The sequence below is a fragment of the Corythoichthys intestinalis genome, chromosome 16 (genome assembly GCF_030265065.1).
Source record: "Corythoichthys intestinalis isolate RoL2023-P3 chromosome 16, ASM3026506v1, whole genome shotgun sequence".
Taxonomy (NCBI): domain Eukaryota; kingdom Metazoa; phylum Chordata; class Actinopteri; order Syngnathiformes; family Syngnathidae; genus Corythoichthys; species Corythoichthys intestinalis.
This window is the reverse complement of record NC_080410.1, coordinates 51,068,117-51,091,949: the sequence shown is the minus strand read 5'-3', so window position 1 is coordinate 51,091,949 and position 23,833 is coordinate 51,068,117. Positions and strand designations below refer to the sequence as shown.

General features: G+C 39.5%; 1 protein-coding gene across 1 annotated transcript in view; it reads right to left on the bottom strand.

Moving 5' to 3' along the window:
- Positions 1-23,833, bottom strand: part of ccnf (cyclin F) — a 44,480-nt gene that overhangs the window by 10,035 nt on the left and 10,612 nt on the right. Inside the window, exons 5-13 of the mRNA XM_057817576.1 lie at positions 17,980-18,176; positions 13,093-13,146; positions 12,860-12,964; positions 12,696-12,773; positions 7,292-7,446; positions 7,047-7,211; positions 6,829-6,952; positions 6,441-6,621; positions 3,126-3,213 (exon numbers count right to left, since the gene is read on the bottom strand). Of these exons, the coding sequence (XP_057673559.1) occupies positions 3,126-3,213; positions 6,441-6,621; positions 6,829-6,952; positions 7,047-7,211; positions 7,292-7,446; positions 12,696-12,773; positions 12,860-12,964; positions 13,093-13,146; positions 17,980-18,176 (1,147 nt within the window). The remainder of the gene's footprint in view (positions 1-3,125; positions 3,214-6,440; positions 6,622-6,828; positions 6,953-7,046; positions 7,212-7,291; positions 7,447-12,695; positions 12,774-12,859; positions 12,965-13,092; positions 13,147-17,979; positions 18,177-23,833) is intronic.

Here is a 23,833-nt window from a genome sequence, read left to right as displayed (position 1 = left end):
AACGCGACAATGCGTGAGTGGATAGTGCAGCGCATGCGTTATTGCGTTAAATATTTTAATGTTATTACCGCCGTTGATGCGTTAAATTTGACAGCCCCACTTTAAGCCAAAACTAAAGACTCTGGATGAGTGTAAGACATTTTGTCTGTAACGTTAAATGAAATTAGAAAAAGATTTAATAAAAAAAAAAAAATATATATATATATACCGTATTGGCCCGAATATAAGACGACCCCGATTATAAGACGACCCCCTCTTTTTCAAGACTCAAGTTTGAAAAAAGACTTTTTGAACACCAAATTAATTTTTATACAAAAACGACCACGGAAAGCTTTTCTCTGACTGTGAGCATTTTTTAGGCGATCTTTTTGAGCTCTCCATCTCCGTACATTACACTCTGTGACAGCATATTTCACAGCCGCTTTGCAGTTGTTTGAAGACACCGCCTCATTTATCACCATCAACTTGAAGTTTGCGTCATAACTTCTCAGCTGCCGGTGTTCTGCCAAAATGTCCTACATCGGCGAAACGTCCTACATTAGTCGAATTTGACACCTAAATTACTACCGTGCGCTCTAAACTTGTTTTGTTTAGATGCATACAGGAATAACGTACTAAAGAAATGCCTGCAGAAAATACTTAAATGTAGTTATGTCAAATAAGGACGGTTTAAATACGCTACGTGACTAATGTGGTCAACTGCTTCAAAGCTAACACAAAAAAACACAATGGTTAAAAGTATGAGAGGGTAATACATGCAAAAAGTATCTTTGAGGCTGTGAAAAGGTTCTAAATAACTAAATAAAAACAAAAATAGTGAGTACTCGCCGCTTCCAACCGATGTGCGCATGCGTGTGAATGCATATGCAAAGCGCCCTGAGCATTGTGTAGGACGTTTCGCCGCGTAGTAAGGAATGGCCAAACACCGGTTAACCTGGCCAATCTTCGACCCACTTTTCTCCAAATTGTCGCGAAGTTTCTCCATTTTCGGTTATCTCTTCTATTACTGGTATTTTCTTCTCTTTTCCTTCTTACCACTTTCTTCTTCGTGCCAGTGGCTCGCTTTGACCGCCCGAGTCGCGTTCAGCATTCGATTCATTGATGACTGGCGCCATCAAGCGTCGTGAATGGGTATACAGTATGTCTAGGCCGCAGTTTTTTTTTGTTTTTTTTTAGGCCGCAGTTATAAGACGACCTCCTCTTTTTCAATCTTATTTCAGTGCAAAAAACATCGTCTTATATTCGGGCCAATACGGTATATATATATATATATATATATATATATATATATATATATATTAGGGCTGTCAAAATTATCGCGTTAACGCGCGGTAATTAATTTTTTAAATTAATCACGTTAAAATATTTGACGCAATTAACGCACATGTCCCGCTCAGAAAGTATTCTGCCTTTTGGTAAGTTTTACAGCAAGGCTTTTTGCGCTGTCCAACAGCGAACTCTTGTGGTCGCTTTGCGACATGGTTTATTATTTTCTTCTTTTCTTCATTATGGCTGCACGACGTCTCGGGCTGATAATGTTGTGCTTATATGATCCTTGGACAAGATTTGTCCGTAAGTATGGTTGTTGTAAAGAATGTACATATTATGTTAGTAAGCGAAATGTTATATTTTTTGTATGAGACGCTTTTTGTTTATGTTTAGTGAACCTGTATAGCGTGCTAAGCTAACAGTGTTGCTAATGCAATGCACTTTTTTTGTTGTTGTTTCACTACGGTCTAAAGAGGACAGTGGTTTGAGGCCATTTTATTAATAAATCAGATGAAAAAGGAAGAAGTCTAATTATTAAGGCGTCGTTCACTAGCTGTCTAGCTTTGGAAAAAGTAGACGCTTCGGAATGAGGACAGCATAGACAGATTTAAATGACAGTAGAGTGAAATGCCCACTACAGTCCTTATGTACCGTATGTTGAATGTATATATCCATCTTGTGTCTTATCTTTCCATTCCAACAATTTATTTTACAGAATATATATATAATTTACAGAAAAATATGGCATATTTTATAGATGGTTTGAATTGCGATTAATTACGATTAATTAATTTTGAAGCTGTAATTAACTCGATTAAAAATTTTAATCGTTTGACAGCCCTAATATATATATATATATATATATATATATATATATATATATATATATATATATACATACATATATATATATATATATATACATATATATATATATATACATATTAAAAAAGGCATGTCCGTGCCGATTCCCATACTTTGAAAATGACGTGATCGGACCCGATCGATCAGGAGACATCTCTAATTAGAGCGCTTATCACACATATTCATTTAGATTTTTCTTTTTCTACAAATTTGAAAAAAGCACCATTAGGACCTTATTTTTTAAGTTTTGGATTCTCTGACAATTGCTTCATGTTGCAGGCATTAAGGGGTTAAAGCTGCCGATACAGAATGGGGACTTGAGTATTTTATTTACCGTTTTTAACGGTTAACTTGATACTGAAATAGTAGTTTGTTTAGCCTGATAGGATTTTTGAAGAATTTTGGAACTAGTGTACTAAAAAATAAAAGCGGTGGTGGGGGGTGTGGTTTTGGTGCATCAATAATCAATTGATAATCGAATCAGAGCCTCTGAATCGTTACCAGCGATGGACGACAATAGATGTCTAATTCATTGAAACTGCGAGGACCTGCTATGCTTAAATTTCAGCATTCATTCGCCGCTCTCTTTCAAAATGGATCTTACGTCTAGTGCCGTCAATGGCAGCCAATGAGGAAGTGAATAAGTGTTCAGGTGCTGAGCTCATCTTAGCTAAGATCTCTGAGTTTTGAGTATATCACACCTGACGGTTAATAGTCAGTACATTTTGACATGTGCGGTATATTCATTTTGCAAAATGTACCATAAAATAGCCACTTTTACTTTAGAGATGCCATTAAAGGTAAGTGCCTTTCAAGATAAAAACTCAAAAATCCACCCAAGGCACGGTTTCCGGGGCAACTACATAAATTATATGTTGCGGTGAAACGAGCGCGAGCGCTCCAGTGAATAGTAGGCAAATAACAGCGGATTCTGGCTGGGAAAATTAGCGTGATAGGCGGGTTCGGGATTGTGCAAGTGCAGAGCGGCTTACCACTTGACAAAGACGAGCACGGCAAGCTGGCACAGGTCTTGCTTGGAGAAGCCCGTGTAGTCCGCCAAATGACTGGGCCATACGGGAGCTGGAGAGCAAGGTCAAAGAGATGGTCCCCAGGATTAAAAGTGCGATAAAATGCTACAACAATCAACTTCAATATGATAGCAGAGCATATTTGGGACACAAATGCATGTGAAAAAAGTGGCAGAAAAGGCTTCATATTGAAAGCAGCAGTGTTGTGTGTGTGTGTGTGTGTGTGTGTGTGCAATCATCAAACACTAAATGTAACTCGTAACATTAACATAGCATTCACGTTTGCGTTAGCATTAGGCTGTTGCTAACGGCGACAACTTTTTTTGAACGTAGTCATAGACTTCATAATGATTGACGGGTCAGATTCGACCTTCAGTGCGCCACGCCTTCAAGTAGGGGGCCATCCTACAATCCGCTTCATTTGTTAGCAGACATGCAGCGATCTGACGCCGGATTTATGTTGAAAAAGTACGAAAGCTGTACCGCATACAAACCGGAAGGATCGTCTCGGGAGTGATTTGTTTGAGGATTCAAGGTAATTATTATATTTTTCGTAATATGCATGCATTTTGAAACGTTGTGAAAAAAAAATATCAATGGGAGAAATTACCCGCTACAGCATTGGCATTATACTTTGCAATATTAACGTAATATAAATGCTACCTGCCTGTTTTTTTGCTTTTAACCAAGAATCTAGACGTATCTATAGACCCTACTCAAATGACGTCACAACCACGCCTCCGCGCCATATTGTCCGTCAGCTCGTCGGGTTTAACCATTACCGCTACGTAAATTCCTCCTATTATGGCGTGTTTTTCTGCTCATTAACGTTAATAATCAAAATGGTGAAGGCGTGTGTGGCGGTTGGTTGCAATAACAGAGAAGATAGACGGAGAGACTTGAAGTTCTACCATATTCCGAGAGACCCGGAGAGGAGAGCGAGATGGACTGCTGCAATTCGACGAGAAAACTGGGCACCAAACGATCACTACAGATTATGTAGTAGTCATTTTATATCTGGTAAGATGCATTTATTATATATTTAGAGGGTTTTGGGCTGACAAGCACAATTAAGATCATTGCGAGGCTAATCGCCGACAACATACAGTTTCAAATTCAAGATGCTTATTTCTTCCACCATCATGATTTTTTGAATAATATTTAGCTGGTACCAAGTGAAAGAAGTTAAACAGGTGTGTCCAAACCTTTTGCAAAGGGGGCCAGATTTGGTGTGGTAAAAATGCGGGGGACTACCTTGGCTGATTTACATAGAACAATATATTTAAACAAATGTTAGCAAGCCCTTCTGTGTGTCACATTTGCTTTATTATTTTTGTTAATTCATAATTTCAACAGTCTCGTCTTTGCGGCGTTCTCTTTCGACACTCGGGCTCTTGCGAAATACTGCTGCTGTGCTAGCTTCAAGTTGCTATAATTTCTCGCTGCGTATCTTTCCTGTAATGTTGTCGTACATGTCAGCGTGTCTTGTTATTATCGCGTCACATCGAACTCTTTGAAAACAGCGACTGTCTCTTTGCAAATCAGGCAGACACAGTTGTTGCGTGTTTTATTGACGATAGTCCAATATCCACCTATCCTTGACGCGTCGGCCATCGCAGTCAACTTTTTTTTTTTTTTTTTTTTTTTGATTGTCGCCATTTTAGAAAATTGGAAGTAAAGGGTCACACGGGGTAATGTTGCTTAGAGTGCTGCTCTTAATGTTTTTTTAAGTTTTAACTTTCGTGAGAATAGGCTGAGTTTCTGTGGAAAAGTTAATTGTTGATATCAGGGTAGCAGATGTCAGGCAGAGAGAGCGAAGACAGCGGGTCGAAAAATATCGATTTAGGTATCAAATATGGATCTGGTGAATGGATAGACTGAAGCTTTTCCACATAACGCCTTTTATGCAACGCATCTAATGAGTTTACAGCGTCTGAAAGCACTGGGGCTTCCATGAATTGCTCTATAAACTGAACGACTAATTGAAACCATTGAGAATCGGGCTAAACAGAGACGGACAATATGGCGGCCGGATACAGCGACACGTCATTCTGTGACGTCGGTGAGTAGGGTCTATAAATAATTCTGGGATTTAAGCATTTATTGACAAGAATTTTCAACAGAAAAAGCTCTTTGTTTACATATGGAGGCTGCTAATTTCTTTACTGGCTAGCCTCATAGTTCGCAATATTGACATAAAATAAATGCTACCTGCACGTTTTTTTGTTTTTAACCAACAATCGCGACTGTTTTACGTCCATGTCCATAAAGAATTCAGGGATTTAGGCATTTATTCACAAGAATTTTCAACAGAAAAAGCTCTTTGTGATATGGCGGCCGCTAATTTGCTTTCTGACTAGCATCAAAGTTCGCAATATTTACGTAAAATAATTGCTAACTGCCCGTTTGTTTGTTTTGTTTAAACCAAGAATCGAGACTGTTTTACGTCCATGTCTATAAAAAAATTCAAGGATTTAAGCATTTATTCACAAGAATTTTCAACTGAAAAAGCTCTTTTTTTACGTATGGCGGCCGCAAATTTCCTGACTGACTAGCCTCATACTTCACAATATTTACTTGAAATAAATGCTACCTGCACGTTTTTTTTTTTGTTTTTTTTTTTTGCTTTTGATCAAGAATCGAGACTGTTTTACATCCATATCTATAAAGAAATCAGGGATTTAAGCATTTATTCACAAGAATTTTCAACGGAAAAAGCTCTGTCTGTTAGATGGCATTGCTAATTTGCTTACTGACTAGCATCATAGTTCGCAATATTTACATAAAATAAATGCAAACTGCACGTTTTTTGTTTTGCTTTAAACCAAGAATCGAGACTTTTTTTTTCTTTCTTACATCCATATCTAAATAGAATTCGGGATTTAAGCATTTATTCTCAAGAATTTTCACCGGAAAAGCTCTGTTTACAACAGGTGGCCGCTAGCTACATTCACTAACAGACTAACATTGTACTTCCACATATTTACGTAAAATAAATGCTAACTGCACATTTTTTCCCCTGCTTTTAACCAAGAATCGAGACTTTTACGTCCATATCTGTAAAGAATTTGGGGATTTAAGCATTTGTTCACAAGAATTTTCAACTGAAAAAAGTTCTTTGTCTGTGATTCCAATCGGTCAGCTTTGACGCTTCGCCAACAATGCAGGCCCCCTATTTATCGCCCCGCACCCCGTCAATACATTATGAAGGTTAGGGGTCTATGATGCAAATAAAAAAAAAAACAAGGAAGTCACACAAGGCCGGAGAGTGATTGTTACCGTAGTGATGCATGGCTCTGGTGAGCAGTAGGATGGCGCATGCCAGCTTGGCGGCAGGCGGAGCCGCCAGGACCGAGTGCAGCAGGGACAGCTCGCAGATGTAGCTGAAGAGGTGAGCGCTCCGCCGCTCCAGGGGCAGGAGGGATAGCAGCACCCCGCCGTAGTCCAGCAGTGTTGGGCACTGAGGGGAAACCCGGACAACAACACTGAAACCAAATCAGCTTTACTAGTAGCCGAGAGGGACCAAACTAAAAAACAAAGTCATTTGTGCATCACAAGTTTATCATCAGACAAATTTGACATTTTCATAAAGCAATTTACCGTGTAAAAGGTGCCTCTAAAAGCCTTCAATTATCTACCCAGATGTTCCCACTCTTCGTACACTCACTCTGATTTTCCCCTCCAGCACGGAAACGACCTCCCCCATCATTCGGACCAGGTCCTCATACTTGTAGGTATTGTCGGTGAGCCACACCGCTTCTCTTATAGTAAGGATATCCTTACTGATGTATCTACAACGAAAAGATGGTCCTTTTTAATCCAAGAACTGGCTCGACTTCAATTTGAGGGGAAAAAAAACCTTCGCAAAGGACAAAGTAGACTCACCGCGTACAAACCACCATGCAGGCGATTCCCAGCAGCTGTAGACGAACTTTAGGGACGGAGCGCAGCGCCAAGTATCGGTTCACGCAGCCCACCGTCACGTGCAGAGTCAGGCTGGAGAAGTCCTTCATGGTGGTGACCTCCACCAGCCAATCCACCAGAATGTATCTACACGGCGGTGGTCAAGTAGAGTGCGTAACCGTAAGCCCAGTGTCGGAGGAGACTTCTGGCGCCACATTGGCCATTACCTCATAGTGTCCTTGATGCCCAGTCTCAGCGTGTGGCGATCGATGCGGTGCTCCGCCTGCCGGGAGCTGCCAAAAAGCTGCGACACTATGTCCGAGCAAGCTTTGGCGTCCAAACCGAGAGGGTTGCTACTGGTGCAAACTTTGGCTAGGGACAGCTGCAAAAGACAGGATTGGAAATGAGGTAACTCCACTCATGACTGGAGAGTTTTGAGTCTTAAGTGGTGAGCTAAAGTTTGGCCGACTGAGCACGTTCAATCCATTAGGACCAGGCAGTGGTAGATGAAGCACTTTTTTTTTTTTTAACTTACTGTATTTTCCCACACTATGAAGGCTTTTAGGTGCGCCTTAATTTTCTTAAAAGCAGACAGTGCGGGTTATAATCCGATGTGTCTTATAGATGGCGGAAAACAGCCGAAAAAGCAGTTTCTGCTCTTGGACCCTTCTTCAAAAGAAACTGTTGTATTTTAAGCCAAAACAACTGTTGTGTTTGATAGGACAATGTGTGTATATGCTGCCATAGCAGATTAATGGTGCAATAAGCCCCCAAACTATTTTTAATTTGTCCGTTTTACCAAGCCCCGTTTACAGACGTCGAGCAACAGCTTTTGTTTCAACCTAGCCATAAAAAGAAGGTAAGTAAATTTACTAGGGCTGTCAAACGATTAAAATTTTTAATCGAGTAAATTACAGCTTAAAAATGAATTAATCGTAATTAATCGCAATTCAAAGCATCAATAAAATATGCCATATTTATCTGTAAATTATTGTTGGAATGGAAAGATAAGACAAGATGGATATATATACATTCAACATACGGTACATAAGTACAGTTTTTGTTTATTATAACAATAAATCAACAAGATGTCATGAACATTATTAACATTCTGTTAAAGCGATCCATGGATAGAAAGACCTGTAGTTCTTAAAAGATAAATGTTAGTACAACCCCTCTTAATGTTTTCGTTTTAATAAAATTTGTAAAATTTTCAATCAAAAAATAAACAAGTAACCCGCCATCGTTGATGTCAATAATTACACAATGCTCATGGGAGCTTAAGCCCATAAAATTAGTCGCACCCAAGCGCCAGCAGAGGGCAACAAAACTCTAAAAAACACAAGTAACAAGTTGGCATTGCACTGTGCTGTCATTTTAATCTGTTTGAGCGGGGCATGTGCGTTAATTGCGTCAAATACTTTAACGTGATTAATTAAAAAATTAATTGCTGCCCGTTAACGCGATGATTTTGACAGCCCTAAAATTTACTAATTGAAATGTCACTTTTAGCTTAGAATCTTTAATTGGTGTCTTATATTTGGTTTAAAAAAAAAAAACAACTTTAAAAAATTATTCACTTGCATATTTTAAACTTTTCAACAAATTACGTCACAATGAAAAAATTAGCGTCTGTAAAAAAGTCACCGATATTTACCTCATAGCTATCGCTTAATTGTATTTTTTTGTTACCGTCACATTTTCTCCGAAATGTTAGATGATAAATAATCGATCCAAACAGAAAAATTGAAGGAAAAAAAAAAAACGTTTAAAAGGGTAAGTATATGAAAATGAACATCATGTCTGCGATTTCTGCATCGTGCCCCTATAGACCCGACCCACCGACGTCACGAAATCACGTGATCGCTGTATTGTTCCGCCCCCTTGTCCGTCATTTTGTGTCTGTATTATCAATGGTCTCAATTGATCGAGCAATTTATAATGCATTTTATGGAAGACCCGGTGCTTTCGGATGCCGTAAACTCACTTGATGCATTGCATAAAAGGCGTTATGTGGAAAAGCTTCAGTTTATCCATTCACCAGATCCATATTTGATGCCTAAATCGATGTTTTTCGACCCGCTGTCTCCGCCGTATTTGCCTGACATCTGCTAGCTACCCTGATATGTACAACGATCTTGTCCACACAAAATCAGCCTATTCTCACGAAAGTTTGAAAAACTTTAAGAGCTTGGAGGCTTATAAATACTTCGTTGCTGGTTGGGTGTAACAGGTCCTCGTCCACGAAAATTCGGCAGGAATCTATCTTGTGCTTGGAAAGGTGAGTTACGAAATTTTCAATTCAAAATCTTTTGTTCTTGCTAACATCCACTGTCAAGTCTAATGTATTTCATGTCATTTGTCAATGGAGCTAGGGCTTTTAATGTTTATATGGTTTAGTGATAGCACTCTCACTACATACATACGTGTATGTTGTCGGCGATTAGCCTAGCAAAGATCTTAATTGTGGCTGTCAGCCCAAAACTCTCTAAATATATATTAAATGCATCTTACCAGATATAAAATGACTACTACATAATCTGTGGTAATCGTTTGGAGCCCAGTTTTCTCGTCGAATTGCAGCAGCCCATCTCGCTCTCTTCTCTCCGGGTCTCTCGGAATCCGGTAGAACTTCAAGTCTCTCCGTCTATCTTCTCTGTTATTGCAACCGACCGCCACACACGCCTTCACCATTTTGATTATTAATGTTAACGAGCAGAAAAACACGCCGTAAATAGGAGGAATGTACGTAGCCGTAACAGGTAAACACGATGTGTTGACGGACAATTGGGCGGCACCAGTCAGGAGGGTGGAGTTGTGACGTCACGTGGGTAGGGTCTATTGTATTACCATGTTTCACCCATAAAATCCCCCCAAAATCCGGCTGTGGCCATTCCAAGCTGTGTCTTGACACTCAGTGATACATGCTACATGGCGTTTTTGGATCGAAACAAAGTAAGAACGCGATTGTAAACCGTTAAAGTCATGGTGTCTAATTCTGGTCTCGCGTGCACTCACCTCCAGATAGGGTTTTGGTGTTTTAAATTTATTATTATTTTTTTAAATGCCCCCCTGTTCAAAATTTTTGCACCCCCAGAAAATTGAGATTTTAAGCTTACCGATGATGTATCACACATGCATATAGGACAAGAAAAATTGGGGGTCTGAGAGCCGAACTACAAGTCACCTGAGTGTTTTCCACCATATGGATTAGGGCTGCAACGATTAATCAATTAACTCGGGTAATTTGATTGAATAAAAAGACTCGATTTAGTTAGTTCTACTACTTCTTACTTACTTTTAATTAAAAGTGGCGATGTAATGCTTTGTTTTGAAAGAGTTTGCTGTTAGTTTTATTGGTTTGGGTGGATACACTACCCTCTAGTGGCAACAGTGAGTATAACATTACTCATTTCACATGGCTGAATCCAGCTGCTCCCTGTTTACGGTATATGTCAAGTTTTTGTTTGAGCTAATGTTTTTTTTTTTAGGCCTGTCAAACGATTAAAATTTATAATTGAGTTAATTACAGCTTAAAAATTAATTAATTGTAATTAATAGCAATTCAAACCATCTATCAAATATGCCATATTTTTCTGTAAATTATTGTTAGTTAATGTTAATGGAAAGATAAGACACAAGATGGATATATACGTTCGACATATGGTACATAAATACTGTATTTGTTTATTAGAACAATAAATCAACAAGATGGCATTAACATTATTAACATTCTGTTAAAGCGATCCATGGATAGAAAGACTTGTAGTTCTTAAAAGATAAATGTTAGTACCAGTTATAGAAATTTTATAATTAAAGCCCCTCTAAATGTTTTCGTTTTAATAAAATTTGTAAACTTTTCAAATCAAAAAATAAACTAGTAGCCCGCCATTGTTGATGTCAATAATTACACAATGCTCATGGGTGCTGAAGCCCATAAAATCAGTCGCACCCAAATGCCAGCAGAGGGCGACAAAACTCCAAAAAACACAAGTAACAAGTGGACATTGCACTGTGCTGTCATTTTAATCTGTTTGAGCGGGGCATGTGCGTTAATTGCGTCAATTATTTTAAAGTGATTGGGGGGGTGATTGGAGTTGCATGCGTCTTAGGCTAAGCTAGTCTTAAGCCCTTTACAGCCTCTGCCTCCTAACTGCTTGCTTGCTACCTTCCCGTGGTCCCCCCTGTTTATCACAGAATGCAAGCAAGTGACCGAGTAGACTGACGGTATATTCAGTCCCCCCCCCGCTGCCTTGTAGCGTATGCCTTGCTAGGCAAAGGCTGAGAAGGAAAACTCTTAATTCAAATCCCTTGCTGCCTTGTATGGTCTGCCTCTTTAGGCAAAGGCTAGGAGAAGGAAACTCCGAAATAAAACCCAACAAGACCCCAACGACGAAGCTAATTAGCAACGGCGGAAGAGGGCAATCGCCTGTCGGGCAGGCGGCAAGGCGGATCTTCATCAAACAAGAATCCGGCAGCCCAATGCGACCAACATCGTGGAGGCTGCCTGTCTCATCTGTTTGAGCCGCAGTGGAAATGATGTGGGCCAAGTGTGTGTGCGTGGGAGTCGCGCAGCCACGACCACCTTAAACAACACTCTCAGCGAATGGCATTCTATCGTTTTTGCACACCTATTTTCATCCTTAACGTGATTAACTAAAAATACTAATTACTGCCCGTTAACACGATAATTTTGACAGCCCTATTTTTTTAAAGCATTTGTAAGTTTATAGGAATAGTTAACCGTTTTTTTTTTTTTTTTTTTTTGTGGGAATATGTGTTTGAACCATGTATTAAGAGCATTGTAAAAAAAAAAAAAAATTTTGGGAAAGAAAAAAAAACCGTAGCATTTTATAGTATTTAAGATAGTGGACTTTTGCTATGTACAGTATGTTAGCCAATTGTTTTTTTGTTGTACTTACCGTTCATCCTTATTCATTTATTTATTTTTATTTTTTTTTTACAGTTTTAGGCTCAGGTTTTGTAATTTTTTTATGTTCCTCATCCAATTACTCGATTATTCGAACTAGTTCATCGATTACTAAAATAATCGATAGCTGCAGCCCTAATATGGGTCAATATTGGTTAATTATGGCATGACATTCCTTTTACGCAACCCCAACCACTACTACTATTACTTCTACTGCACCTTATAATGCGGTGTGCCCTATACATGAAAACAGTTTTAAAATAGGCAATTCATTAAAAGTGCGCCCTATCGTGCGGAAAATATAGTAAGTAAAACTGCAGATACAGGTGCAAAAAAATGACTAAAAGTACTTGCTTTACATTTTACTTTCCAAATAAAATAAAAAAATATAAGAGTTTAGTCCCGATGCAAAAATGGTGATTATATATGAGAGAGTGAGAGAGAGAGTGTGAGAAAGAGTGCGACAGAGAGTGAGAAAGTATAAATTAGGGGTGGGAACCTCTTGGTACCCCCTGATACAACATGCGATACAAAGCTCACGATACCGATGATCTGACGATACAACGATTATCAAAACATTGGTCAGGAAATCATTCAAGGATAATCAAGAACCGATATATAATCTAATCGGAGCCTCTGAATCATTATCGTTATCGAATCGTTAGAAAGAAGAAAGAAGTTGACATCAAGTGGAGACACACCTGCGCTTCCCAGCACCCCCTTGTGGCGTAGTCTCTCAGGGTTCGAACATACTGGAGGTACCTGCCTGGATCCGACATCTGAAAGTCACCACAGGGGAAGAACAAAGAAATGACATGCACGGTTTGTTAGGAAAAATACCAAGTCGTGCAAATGTTCAACTCACAGCAGCTTTGCGTTTGTGCTGCCATAAAAGGAAGGAGCTCTGCAAACAACCGCAACGCGATGACTCTTCCAACATGGATATGGCCTCCGCGTGTTTGTCATCCTCCTACAGACAGAATCGTTCATCACAAAAATCCCTGTCTTCCTATCAGATACTGATTCAATCAGAGGTGCTTTGTCATGCAAATGGTGGGCTAACAAAAACTGATCACGGAGTGGGCGGGAGAGACTCACTTCAAATAGCTGTAATACTCTAGCCAAGCAGTGCAACAAGGGGCCCTTCTTTTCCTGTGAAAATTGAAATGGAGAAACTGGTAAACATTTTATACACCCAAGTTGACAAACCTGATCGCTAACAGGATTAAAAATAGATTCCGAGAGCCATAAAAGCATCAGCAAGAATACCAGTTCTGGAGATGCTTTGCCAAAATATGTCGCAACAATTTCTGATGAAGAAAAAAACACTCATTCATTAGCTGACGTTGAAGGGGATAGTTACCTTTCTCCAGGGGTGAAAGTGGCTAGAATTTCTTGCCGGAACTCCCCGACGTGAAGGTCGCCACGGAGCCAGAAATTTTATTTATTTATTTTTTTCTTTCATATTTTAAACCTCTTATACTAATTAAATGCAAAGAAAACGTTTTAGCAGTTATTTCTATAATACATACAAAAAATTGATTTTCATTCAAAATTATATATAAATTAAATAAGAAAATTATATATAATTTTTTTTCAATGATTTGCAAAATCCAAGTTAACAAAAACAGCAATAACCTCAACCTCTATCACCTAATTTTTATTTTCCCTCACATACTAAATGCCAAATCTCAATTTTAACTATTTAAGAACATAGGATGTATATTAAAATGGATGTTAACGTGAGTGTCCAAAAAAGCGCTATACAAGTTTAATGTATTATTATTTATTATTAATGTAAACATTTACTTTTTTTTTTTTTATAACAAAGATATAAGTAACATACATTCAGAAAAATAGATACAAATGACTTATATTTTGCAGAGTGAAATGGAATATATTTTGAAGATCGCGCAAAAATTGACTTTTTTAAAATCATAAGGAAATGAATAAGTAGCCTAACATAAATTACCAAATTTAAGTCCAAAGTGCACATTGACAGCTAAGATGTTCTGAACCTCCCCATCAGAGCAAATAAAACTAAATACGATAAATAAGCCTCTTCAACTTTTTCGTTGCTCTTAAAGATTTGATCCATTTTATGTTGCATTGTCCTTTTTTTGTCGCATCAATTCAACCACTTTTTTTTTTTTTTTTTGCTGTTCCAGAAAACATGCACATTTGAACCAATCAGAGCTAACTATCTCTGCTGATCACATGTAAGTATGTCAGCCAATTGAACGGATAAATGAGTCCCAATGTTTTGCTTTGCTGCGTGCATTCACACATTGACGTGACTCATCATTGTCAGACTCAGATAACTGCAGCAGGTGGGGAAACCTCCACGCCGTCTGTGAAATAAAATAAATAATAAATATTGGTGGAAACGGATTACGCTACACAATCATCTTATTATGCTTGTTCTTAACACTTGTGTATGTAAATCTGATGTTGTTAGGTTGTTTTCTTCTTGGAAATGAAGTAACAGTAATGAAGTAAGTAAGTGGCAGCTTAGAATTAAAAAAAAAAAAAATTAAAACAAAAATTTTTTTTTACATAGCGTTTTGACAGTTGCCCTAATATTTTCGGAATCAAAGCACTGTGTACCGGAACAGCATTTCGGCCCTGAATCTTACACCGGAACTGCGTTCCTGACCGTTCTAGCCCACTTTCACCACTGCCTTTCTCGCAGACACTGTTTAACTGTTTGCATTCGTCTAACACATTCATTATAGTAAAGCATTTAACCATAGTTTAGATCAAGACATGCGTCAGTTGCCGTGGCAACTACGACCCAGCCACGAAAGTTGACACACGAACTTGACCGCCCAAACCTGCCACAGAAGGATGATCCCAAGACAACACCCAGGCACGCCTTCCGCCCGGCCCACTCCACCGCAGCTTTCAAAAGACTGAACATTTAGCTAACAACTGTCGCTTCTCGGGGACATTTCGGTGTATCCGTTGTTTTGCGGACCCTGGATAAAGCATTGCCTCTCAGTCGTCTGTTTTTGCCTTGCTTTTTGATCACTGTCGACGAATAAATTTTCAACTCGTTCCCGGTGAGCTTTCTTTAAACCGTTGAAAACTGAGTCAGTACAAAGGGTTAACACCGGAGTGAAGGCGCGGAGTTTGGCCTTCTGGCTGACTTGCTGGAGCTGCGCCAGCTGGACGCCTTCTGGTTCGGCTGTCGCTGTTCCGGCGGCTTGGCTGGGAGGCCGAATTCCTTCAACGTCCACTCCGTTTGAAGTGGGAGGGTGGCAGTACAATGTAGTGCTGCAACGATTAATCGATTAACTCGAGTAATCGATAAAAAAAAAGAAAAAAAGATTTGAATTAAATTTTGCTGCTTCGAGTATTTGTTTAATTAAAGTGGCTTTGTAATGGTTTATTTTGAAAGGGTTTGCATTTAGTTTTATTGATTTGGGTGGATACACTGCACTCTGGTCGGCCTCATTTCACAAGGGTGAATCCAGCTGCTCCCTGTTAAGACCAACATAAGCTAAGTTTCTGTTTGCGCGATTTTTTTTTTTTTTTTTTTAATGGATTTGTAATTTAGTTTTGAAGGAATCTGTCTGTCCTGCCTGATCGCCAGAATCACGCCAACCGAACCGCCAGACCCGCTCTGGCGCAGATCCAACGGTCTGGGCCGGGGAGACCCCAGCAATCCGGCCAGAAGGGCAAACTCCGCGCGTTCACCTTATTCTTAACCTTTTATACTGACTCCATTTTTGAAAGCTCACCATAAACAGGTTGACAATTTATTCACGATCCACAGAAGTCAAAATGGCAAGGTGAAACAAACTCAGGCGAGGAGGCAAACTCGTTCCAAGGTCACCACATCAGAAGTTCCCGAGAAAAATGACAACGATTAGTTAAACATTGTCTTTTGAAGGCTCTCACTGGGCGGACCGTGGGCAGGAAGTAGGGTGTGTTTGGGATTATTGTCTCTTTGTGGATTGGACAGGAGGATTCGGGAGTTACTGTCGTCCGGGCAACAAAGATGTGGATTTTGCCACCTCAGCATCAACGGGGCTCTTGAAGTCTTGTCAGTCGTGTAATCAGGTGGATATCGGGCGTTCTCCTGTGTTAGGACAGACCGTCCTGCCATTTGTCGTGGACAGTACGGGAGAACTGGTTGCGAGACTTGGTGGTGCAGACGTGGGCTTGTGAGCGTCAATCTTGCTCAGTTAGTTGTATGACGCACACGCTTGGCTTCCGTGATAAGAAGGCGTTGTTTATTTCTTATGCCCTATATATTACTTGTTTTCATTAAACAATGATATAAGTGCTATTTAATTTTATATTGGGTGTGTTAGAGCAGTGCTTCTCAACTATTTTCTGTTTCACGCCCCCCCCCCCCAAACTCTGCCGCCACTATAAACAGTATCATTTGTACTACTATAAGTACGCCTCTGCCTCACATTGTATCCTTTTTTTCTATTAGGGAAAATAACAGAGATCAACTTATAAAGTATAACTTTATTAACATTGTTTTGTTTGTAACAGAAAAGACTTAACGCGTATCATTTTGCCTGAATTAAAAAAAAAAAAAAGTCAAGGTACATTTTTTTACCATTTGATACTGAAAAATAAAATCAGTAAATAACAACAAATTCAAATTGATTAGAAACATTTACTCATGAGGATAACATGCCAAAAAATTTGACCAAAAAAACAAAACTGAATAGAAGAAAAAAATAGTGTCTTTGGACAGAAGGACAGTTTTTATTTTCGCTGCTCACAATATCACCTCCAGTTTTCAATGGTATGGGTTTTTTTTTTTGCACTGAGCATGCTAACAGTGCTCACTGGTTTACTGATATAACACTGACAAAGCGGGACGATTGTTGGCAATATTCGGCACGTTTTTGCTGAAAAACAACCAAGCGGCTTATCAATGAGATTGGGGTCTAATGTCTTTAAATGGCGTCTTAATTGATTTGGCTTCCGGCTGTCCGCTATAATCATTTTTAGATACAGTAAACAGTGGTCTTTCATCATCTACCACTGTACTAAATGTCAAAGCCAGAAGGCAAACGGCCCGAAAAAAGCGCATTCTCGGCGGCCGAGGGAGAACTGCGGTCGTCGTGACGATCCCAAGCCGAAAATGGCACTTCTCGGGCGGACACCTGAGAACCGGAGAAGACAGTGGGTCGCTGCGTGAGTCCGGCCGGAAAACGGCTTTCGAAAATGGCGCACAGCTCTTCATATCTCTCGTCTGTGTGCTCTTGCTTACTTCAAAAATACTGCGCGCACTATGAAAATGAGAGCGCCACTGCCACCCACTGAGTCGATGTGCAAGTACACTTTATTCTACTACGGCCAAAAAAATAAATAAATACAAAAATAAATAAAATTTTAAAAAGCATGTTCCCCGAGGTCACACGCGCCACCCCTGGCATCGCTCTGTGCCCCCCTGGGGGGGCGCCCCCCACTATTTGAGAAGTCCTGTGTTAGAGTAATACAAACAGTCATACAGTAAATACAAGAAACTATACAATTCCCTGATTGATTATATTAAGCGTGTTTGAGTGTCATGCAAACAGTTAGACTGTGCCTACGAGAAAAGGAACTATCTCCTTCAGTTTATCGATATATTTAGCTGTTTTTTTGTGGGAATATTTGTCTGAACCATTTGTTCAGACCATTGTAAAAAAATTAAAAACATTAGCATTTTATAGCATTTAGGATAGCAGACTTTTGCTATGTAAGTTAGCCAATTGTTCTTTTGTTGTACATAGATCCCCATTTATTTGTTGATACTGTTCTAGCCTGAGCTCAGGTATTTTAATATTTCATGTTCCTTATCCGATTATTTGAACTGACTAGTTCATCGATTAATGGACTACTAAAATAATCGATACCTGCAGCCCTAGTACAGTGAGTGAGAGCAAAGCATTCCCTCGCCATTTCTCCAGAAATGGCATCTTCAAGTATTACGCATGGTTATTAGATAAAGCTAGGACCCCCTGGCAAGCCTACCTTGTCACGCTCGCACTCGGCCTTGAGGTGTTCAAAGACGACCGCCTTGCAGCAGCTGCCTGTGGGCGACCACGGCGGCCGGATGAACAGCCAACTGAAGGGGTCGGCGACGGGCGAGCGCAGGCTCTCGGCGAGTCCGAAGAAGTGCGAGGCTTTCCGTCCGCACACGTCCGCTCGGCCCTCGTCGCTCAGCAGCGCTGTTTGGGGGGGAGAGAGTGACGCATATGCTGAGATGCCATTTAAATCTCCTTCACTGCAGTGCCGAAAACGGCAACGTACTGTGTTGTCATTCTATGATCAATCTTTTTCCTCTCGAGGCAATTGATGGTTTTATTTTAGGCATATTTCAACCAAAGGCTTTGCTTGAAGGCCAACTTTTCAACTTTTTTTTTTTTTTTTTTAAATAAAACTTTTTAATACAGTCCTGATCAAAATCTTAAAGGGATCCTCCATTTTTAAGACAAGTAATTCTTAAAAGATAAATGTTAGTATGAGTTAATAATTTGATATTAAAACCCCTCTTAATGTTTTTGTTTTAATAAAGTTTATAAAATTATTTCAAGTGATAGGTCGCCATTCTTGTTACGTCGCAGTGCGTGACGTCACCGGGCCCGTTGCCGAAATTCCGGCGTGTTACTCGTTAGCTTTCCCAACATGTCATCGGTTCTACCCTTCCTATTTGAACCAGATCTGAAAAGTGAGGAGCAGGACAGCACTGTCGGTCGTTCACAAGACGAGCTTCAGGGAAAAATGCGTGTAGCAAATACCTCATAAGACAAAAGTTGGGCAAAAGTCTCAATGACAACAGAGCGAGCGTATGCTATTGGGAACGAGAGTGTATGCTGTTGGCAACTCCGGTTTTATTAGCAGATATTCAAGGTAAGCATATTGCGTTTTCAAACTTATCCCAATATAATTATGTAGATTGTTAGAATCCAGAGCTGTCGTGTGCTTTACATACAGTACAGGCCAAAGAGCACACCTTGTATAATCCATGTCTTGTACATTGTAACGCGTGGTAGGTAGGATACGTGTATAAAAGTACAAAAAGGGGAGAAGCTTCCACCTATGCAAATTTTATTCACAAAAATTAATATTTCCACCTTGACCACTCTTCACTCAGGAGCTCAGCAGTACGCAAACACGCATTCCCTGACGAACTCCAACATTGTTTTAACGTCCATGTCAGAGTCACTGTCGTCACTGTAGCGTGCCATAGTGCTTAGTGATAGCAATAGACATCCAAATCCGCGTTTTTTACTCACTCGAAGATCCAGGAATTAGACCGATCCCATGGCAATGTTGCAGCCGCGATCAGGCCGTCGATTCCACAAAATATACTGATCCGAAAAGCCGCTCTGGGACCGACGAATCCAAAAAATAGATCCGAAACGAATATTGCAGACGCGGTGGGACCCTCGGATCCACAAAATAGACGGATCCCTTACTTGACTGAGGATCCAGGAAAAATGTTTGGGCACCAGTTGTAACGCGTGGTGGGTAGGATTCGTGCATACAGGGACCAAAAAGGGGGAGAAGCTTCCACTTATGCACATTTATTCACTAAAATAATAATTCCACCTTGACCACTCACTTCACTCCCCTTATTTCCATTTGACTGGAAATTGCATCCAAAAGCAGCACATCGTGGCATTTTACTTCGCGAGTTTGGGCAGCAATAAGCAATTGTTGAACACGCAACAGATTTGGAAAGATCCCAATGACGTCCTCACTGCGAGCCCGCAAACCATGGCGCCAACTAACGGTCAAAATATGTAGTAAATATCATCAAATATTGCCATTGATTTAACATTTTATGTGTTTTGAACAACATATTTTAGTACAAGAGAACAATTGTGGTTTATTAAAGCCTACATGTATTTAAGGTAGAGGATCAGTTTAAGACAAATTGGAAAAATTGTACATTTGCATCTTGATGAGGTTTGAGGTAGAACTACAAAAGCAAGAAGGGGGCGTGTATTAAAATGCACTTTGAAAAAGTGACTTATTGAAACAACTGAACTGAAAAGCGCTGTTACTCAACTGATGAAGATCACGACTCTCCAAAGCAGAACAAAATATTTTCACAGTAGGACTCAGTAGTGAGTACCTCCACCGCTCTTGTTAATCACTTGAAAACTTGCTTTGGGCGTGCTTGATGCGAGTGCTTCCAGGAAGCTAATAGGAAAATTGCTCCGAGTGGTGAATATGGCTTACCCAAGGGCATCGACTGTCCGGATGTGGTGGCCATTTTTATCAACCTCGCTTACCATCCATCCATACACAAATATTTTCTTAGGTATTTAAATCGCGTGAACATGCAGAATAGAGGTGCAACAATTATTCGACAATTAATTGATTAGCAAATTAATCGACAACTATTTTGATAACCAATTCATCGTTTAGGACCCTTTTAACCTTAAACATGCCTAAATTCTTGAAATTATAACATATTTTGATAACTTCTCAGTTGTAAATATTATAAGAATGAACAAAACTCTGTTTTGACTTTGGAAAACAATTAACATTTTTGCAATTTTCGGACATCAGGTTGTCTAAACCAGTGGTCCACAAACTACGGCCTGCGGGCCGGATATGGCCCGCCTCCACATTTGGTCCGGCCCCCTGAATAATAATTTTTTTTTTTTTGTTAAATAGTGTTATTTCCTGGCTTTTTTCTGTGAAGAATGCAGAGAGGGTTATTTGGTTATTATCTATTTAATTAATAGTGTTATTATTATAATATAATATAATATATATTTTTTAAATTTTATTTTATTTACTTTTGTTCCGTGAAGAATCCAGAATGGGTTATTTGATTGAGGCTTTTTGAAAAACAAATTTTTACATTTAGGCACTCTTGCAATCGTCACACTTTTTCTGTTACAAACTGACCCGGCCCCTCATCAGAGAAGGGAAAAGTTATGTGGCCCTCACAGGAAAAAGTTTGGAGACCCCTGTTCTAAACTAACTTCTTAACAAGGCTGCAACAAGTACCGTATTTTCCGCACTATAAGGTGCACCGGATTATAAGGCGCACCTTCAATGAATGACATATTTTTTTAAAAATTCCATTTATAAGCCACACCGCATTAAAAGGCACATAGAATAAACGCTACTGTAGAGGCTGGGGTTATTTTATGCATCCATTAGATGGTCCTGCGCTAAAGTGCATGTCAACAAAACAGCAACACAACAGCAAGATTAAAAAAAGGAGTGCAACATTTATATCACATAGTGGAGGGGAACTTTTTTTTTTTTTTCCCCACAGTCACCCTTTTTGTGTTTGATGGGTTATAATTTTTCCACCGTTTTGCAATGTATGCACTGTATTTGACCAGAGCATGTATAAAGGCCAAAAACGCCTATGACTATACATGCTGCTTATGTTGAATTATCAAATATAAAACTATTTATTGAAATTTTGGGAGGATTTTTTTTGTATTTTTGGTCCCAAAATGTTGATTTATAATTGGTCAGTGGAGAAAACAACAGTTTGGACATGAAGTTCAAGGTGTCCAAAAAAAAAAAAAAAAGGAACCAAAAACAGGCCATTGTGAACAATTCTTTGAAATATAAATGCAATATGAAAGTTTTTGTATATTATGATGGATAGTAGGGGTGTAACGGTACACAAAAATCTCGGTTCAGTACGTACCTCGGTTTTGAGGTCATGGTTCGGTTCATTTTCGGTACAGTAAGAAATCAAAACGCAAAAAATAAATGTGCTAGTTGTTTATTACACACCTTTCAACAATAGGAACATTAGCCTATATATACAAACCTAGAATTCTGCTCAAAAAGTAGCGGGTATTTAAAGTGCTTGTGACACGAAAAAGCATGTTTATTTCATAATACACGCGGTATTTTATGCTCCTGAATGATATGGACCGCTTGGATGTGTGTGGAAGCGATCGCTATATTTATTTAGTTTTTTGAATCCCGCGCCAGGAAAATGAGTGACTTCCGGCTTCGGTCTCGCATTGAGGAGGAGGGCGCTGTGACGTGTACGGTAGAAGACGTCCTCTTCACGCTACAGTGTACTGTTGTGTATGAGGACGAAGGATTCAGCTCATTTTGCGGATTAATACTTTTATTTTTTGCATCACGCCAGCCAAACGGCTGCAGAAAAATCATTCTGTATGCGGGAGAGGCGTATGCGCCTTTTTGGAGTTTCAAAAGGTTCCCATTCACCGTGGATATTTACTGTGGGACCATTGGACTTACAAGGAAGTGAGTAAACATCTTGTTTTGTATTATGTCAAATACGAATACAGTGATTACAAAGTAAACACTATAAAATTCCTTTAAATAAAGGACTACTTACGTTTGATCATTGATAGGCATGTAAAAAGCTATCCTCACGCTCATTAGCAGTTAGCTGTTAGCACGTTAGCTACACAACAATTCCAGCCACCCTCCTCCAGGGAACGAATTGTAAATTGCTCTCCACCGGGCGGTTTGCCGATCCGCAAAGAAACTCGACAACCGGGTCGTCATGTCAAATAATCCAGGCTAGTTATGTGTGATTTTCCACTTCGAAGACTTTGAAACATCCCTCGGTTCGGGTTAGCATGTCGGCTAGCTGTCACTCCTTCTGGTCTGTTTACATTCTCCGAAGCCGGGGAAGGGAAATGACATATGTCCGATTTTGGTGTCATAAAATATCGTTCGGCAGGTGTGACAGTAAAGGTAAAGTCGACTGTTTTGACCATTATGGAGTAATTTTGCCATGTCGTCTTGAATAAATGGATTTTTATTATTTTATATTCCATTTAGCACAAGTTATTTGTCATGACCATGCCATTTATTTAGCAATTGGGGAAAGTACTTGGGTAAAAAGAATATCCTGTAAAAATATTGAAGAAAAGAGACAGAAACAATGACATTTTGCCGCTCTCTTCGTCGCGTTTTCCTCATTGTGAATAGTTCCCCCTCGACGGGCTGACTGGTCCTTCTCAAGCCATTTATATAGCTATTGGGGAAAAATACTTGGATAAAAAGAATATCCTGTAAAAATATAGAAGTAAAGAGACAGAAACAATGACATTTTGCCGCTCTCATCGTCGCGTTTTCCTCATTGTGAATAGTTCCCCCTCGACGGGCTGACTGGTCCTTCTCAAGCCATTTATATAGCTATTGGGGAAAATACTTGGATAAAAAGAATATCCTGTAAAAATATTGGGAGTAGAGAGACTGAAACAATGACATTTTGCAGCTCTCTTCGTCTCGTTTTCCTCGTTCTGAACAATTCCCCCTCAATGGGCTGAATAGTAAAACCGATGAGCCTAGTCTACCGCTGACGTCATCCACCTGTTGGGGACGCTAAAGCCCTATAATTGTAGGCGTGGCTAACCGGCAGATTAAAAAACTAATTTCTCGTCATCTGCGCTTTGCTAAATTGTTGTATATGGTCGAATCGTCTCAAAATATGATTCTAATTCACATAATAATGCCATTTAAGACTTTTTTTCTGGTGTCGTATGCTCTTTAAAGATAATCCAACAACAATTTGCCTTTCAGACCCCGCGTATTGGTCAGCTTTCTTTCTGAAAGAAAGAAAAGTCCTGTGCTAAAGAGAAAAGCAATCCCAATGACAAAGATTTTAACATGTATTTTACAAATAAAATGCCTAAATGAACCTTTTTTTTCTTCTTATGAACGGTTTTCAAAAGCTTTATTGGTGAATTTTCTCAAGTTAAAGTGCCGCACAGAAATTAATCAATTTAATTGTGTCTTTGAAGGTTCCTCACGCTGTAATTACGTCACCCACGTGCCGCTGGTTGGTCTCATTTGAAAGTGCGGAAGTTGATGTCCACACCACTTTTTATTTGAAGTCCATCGGCCAAGAAAA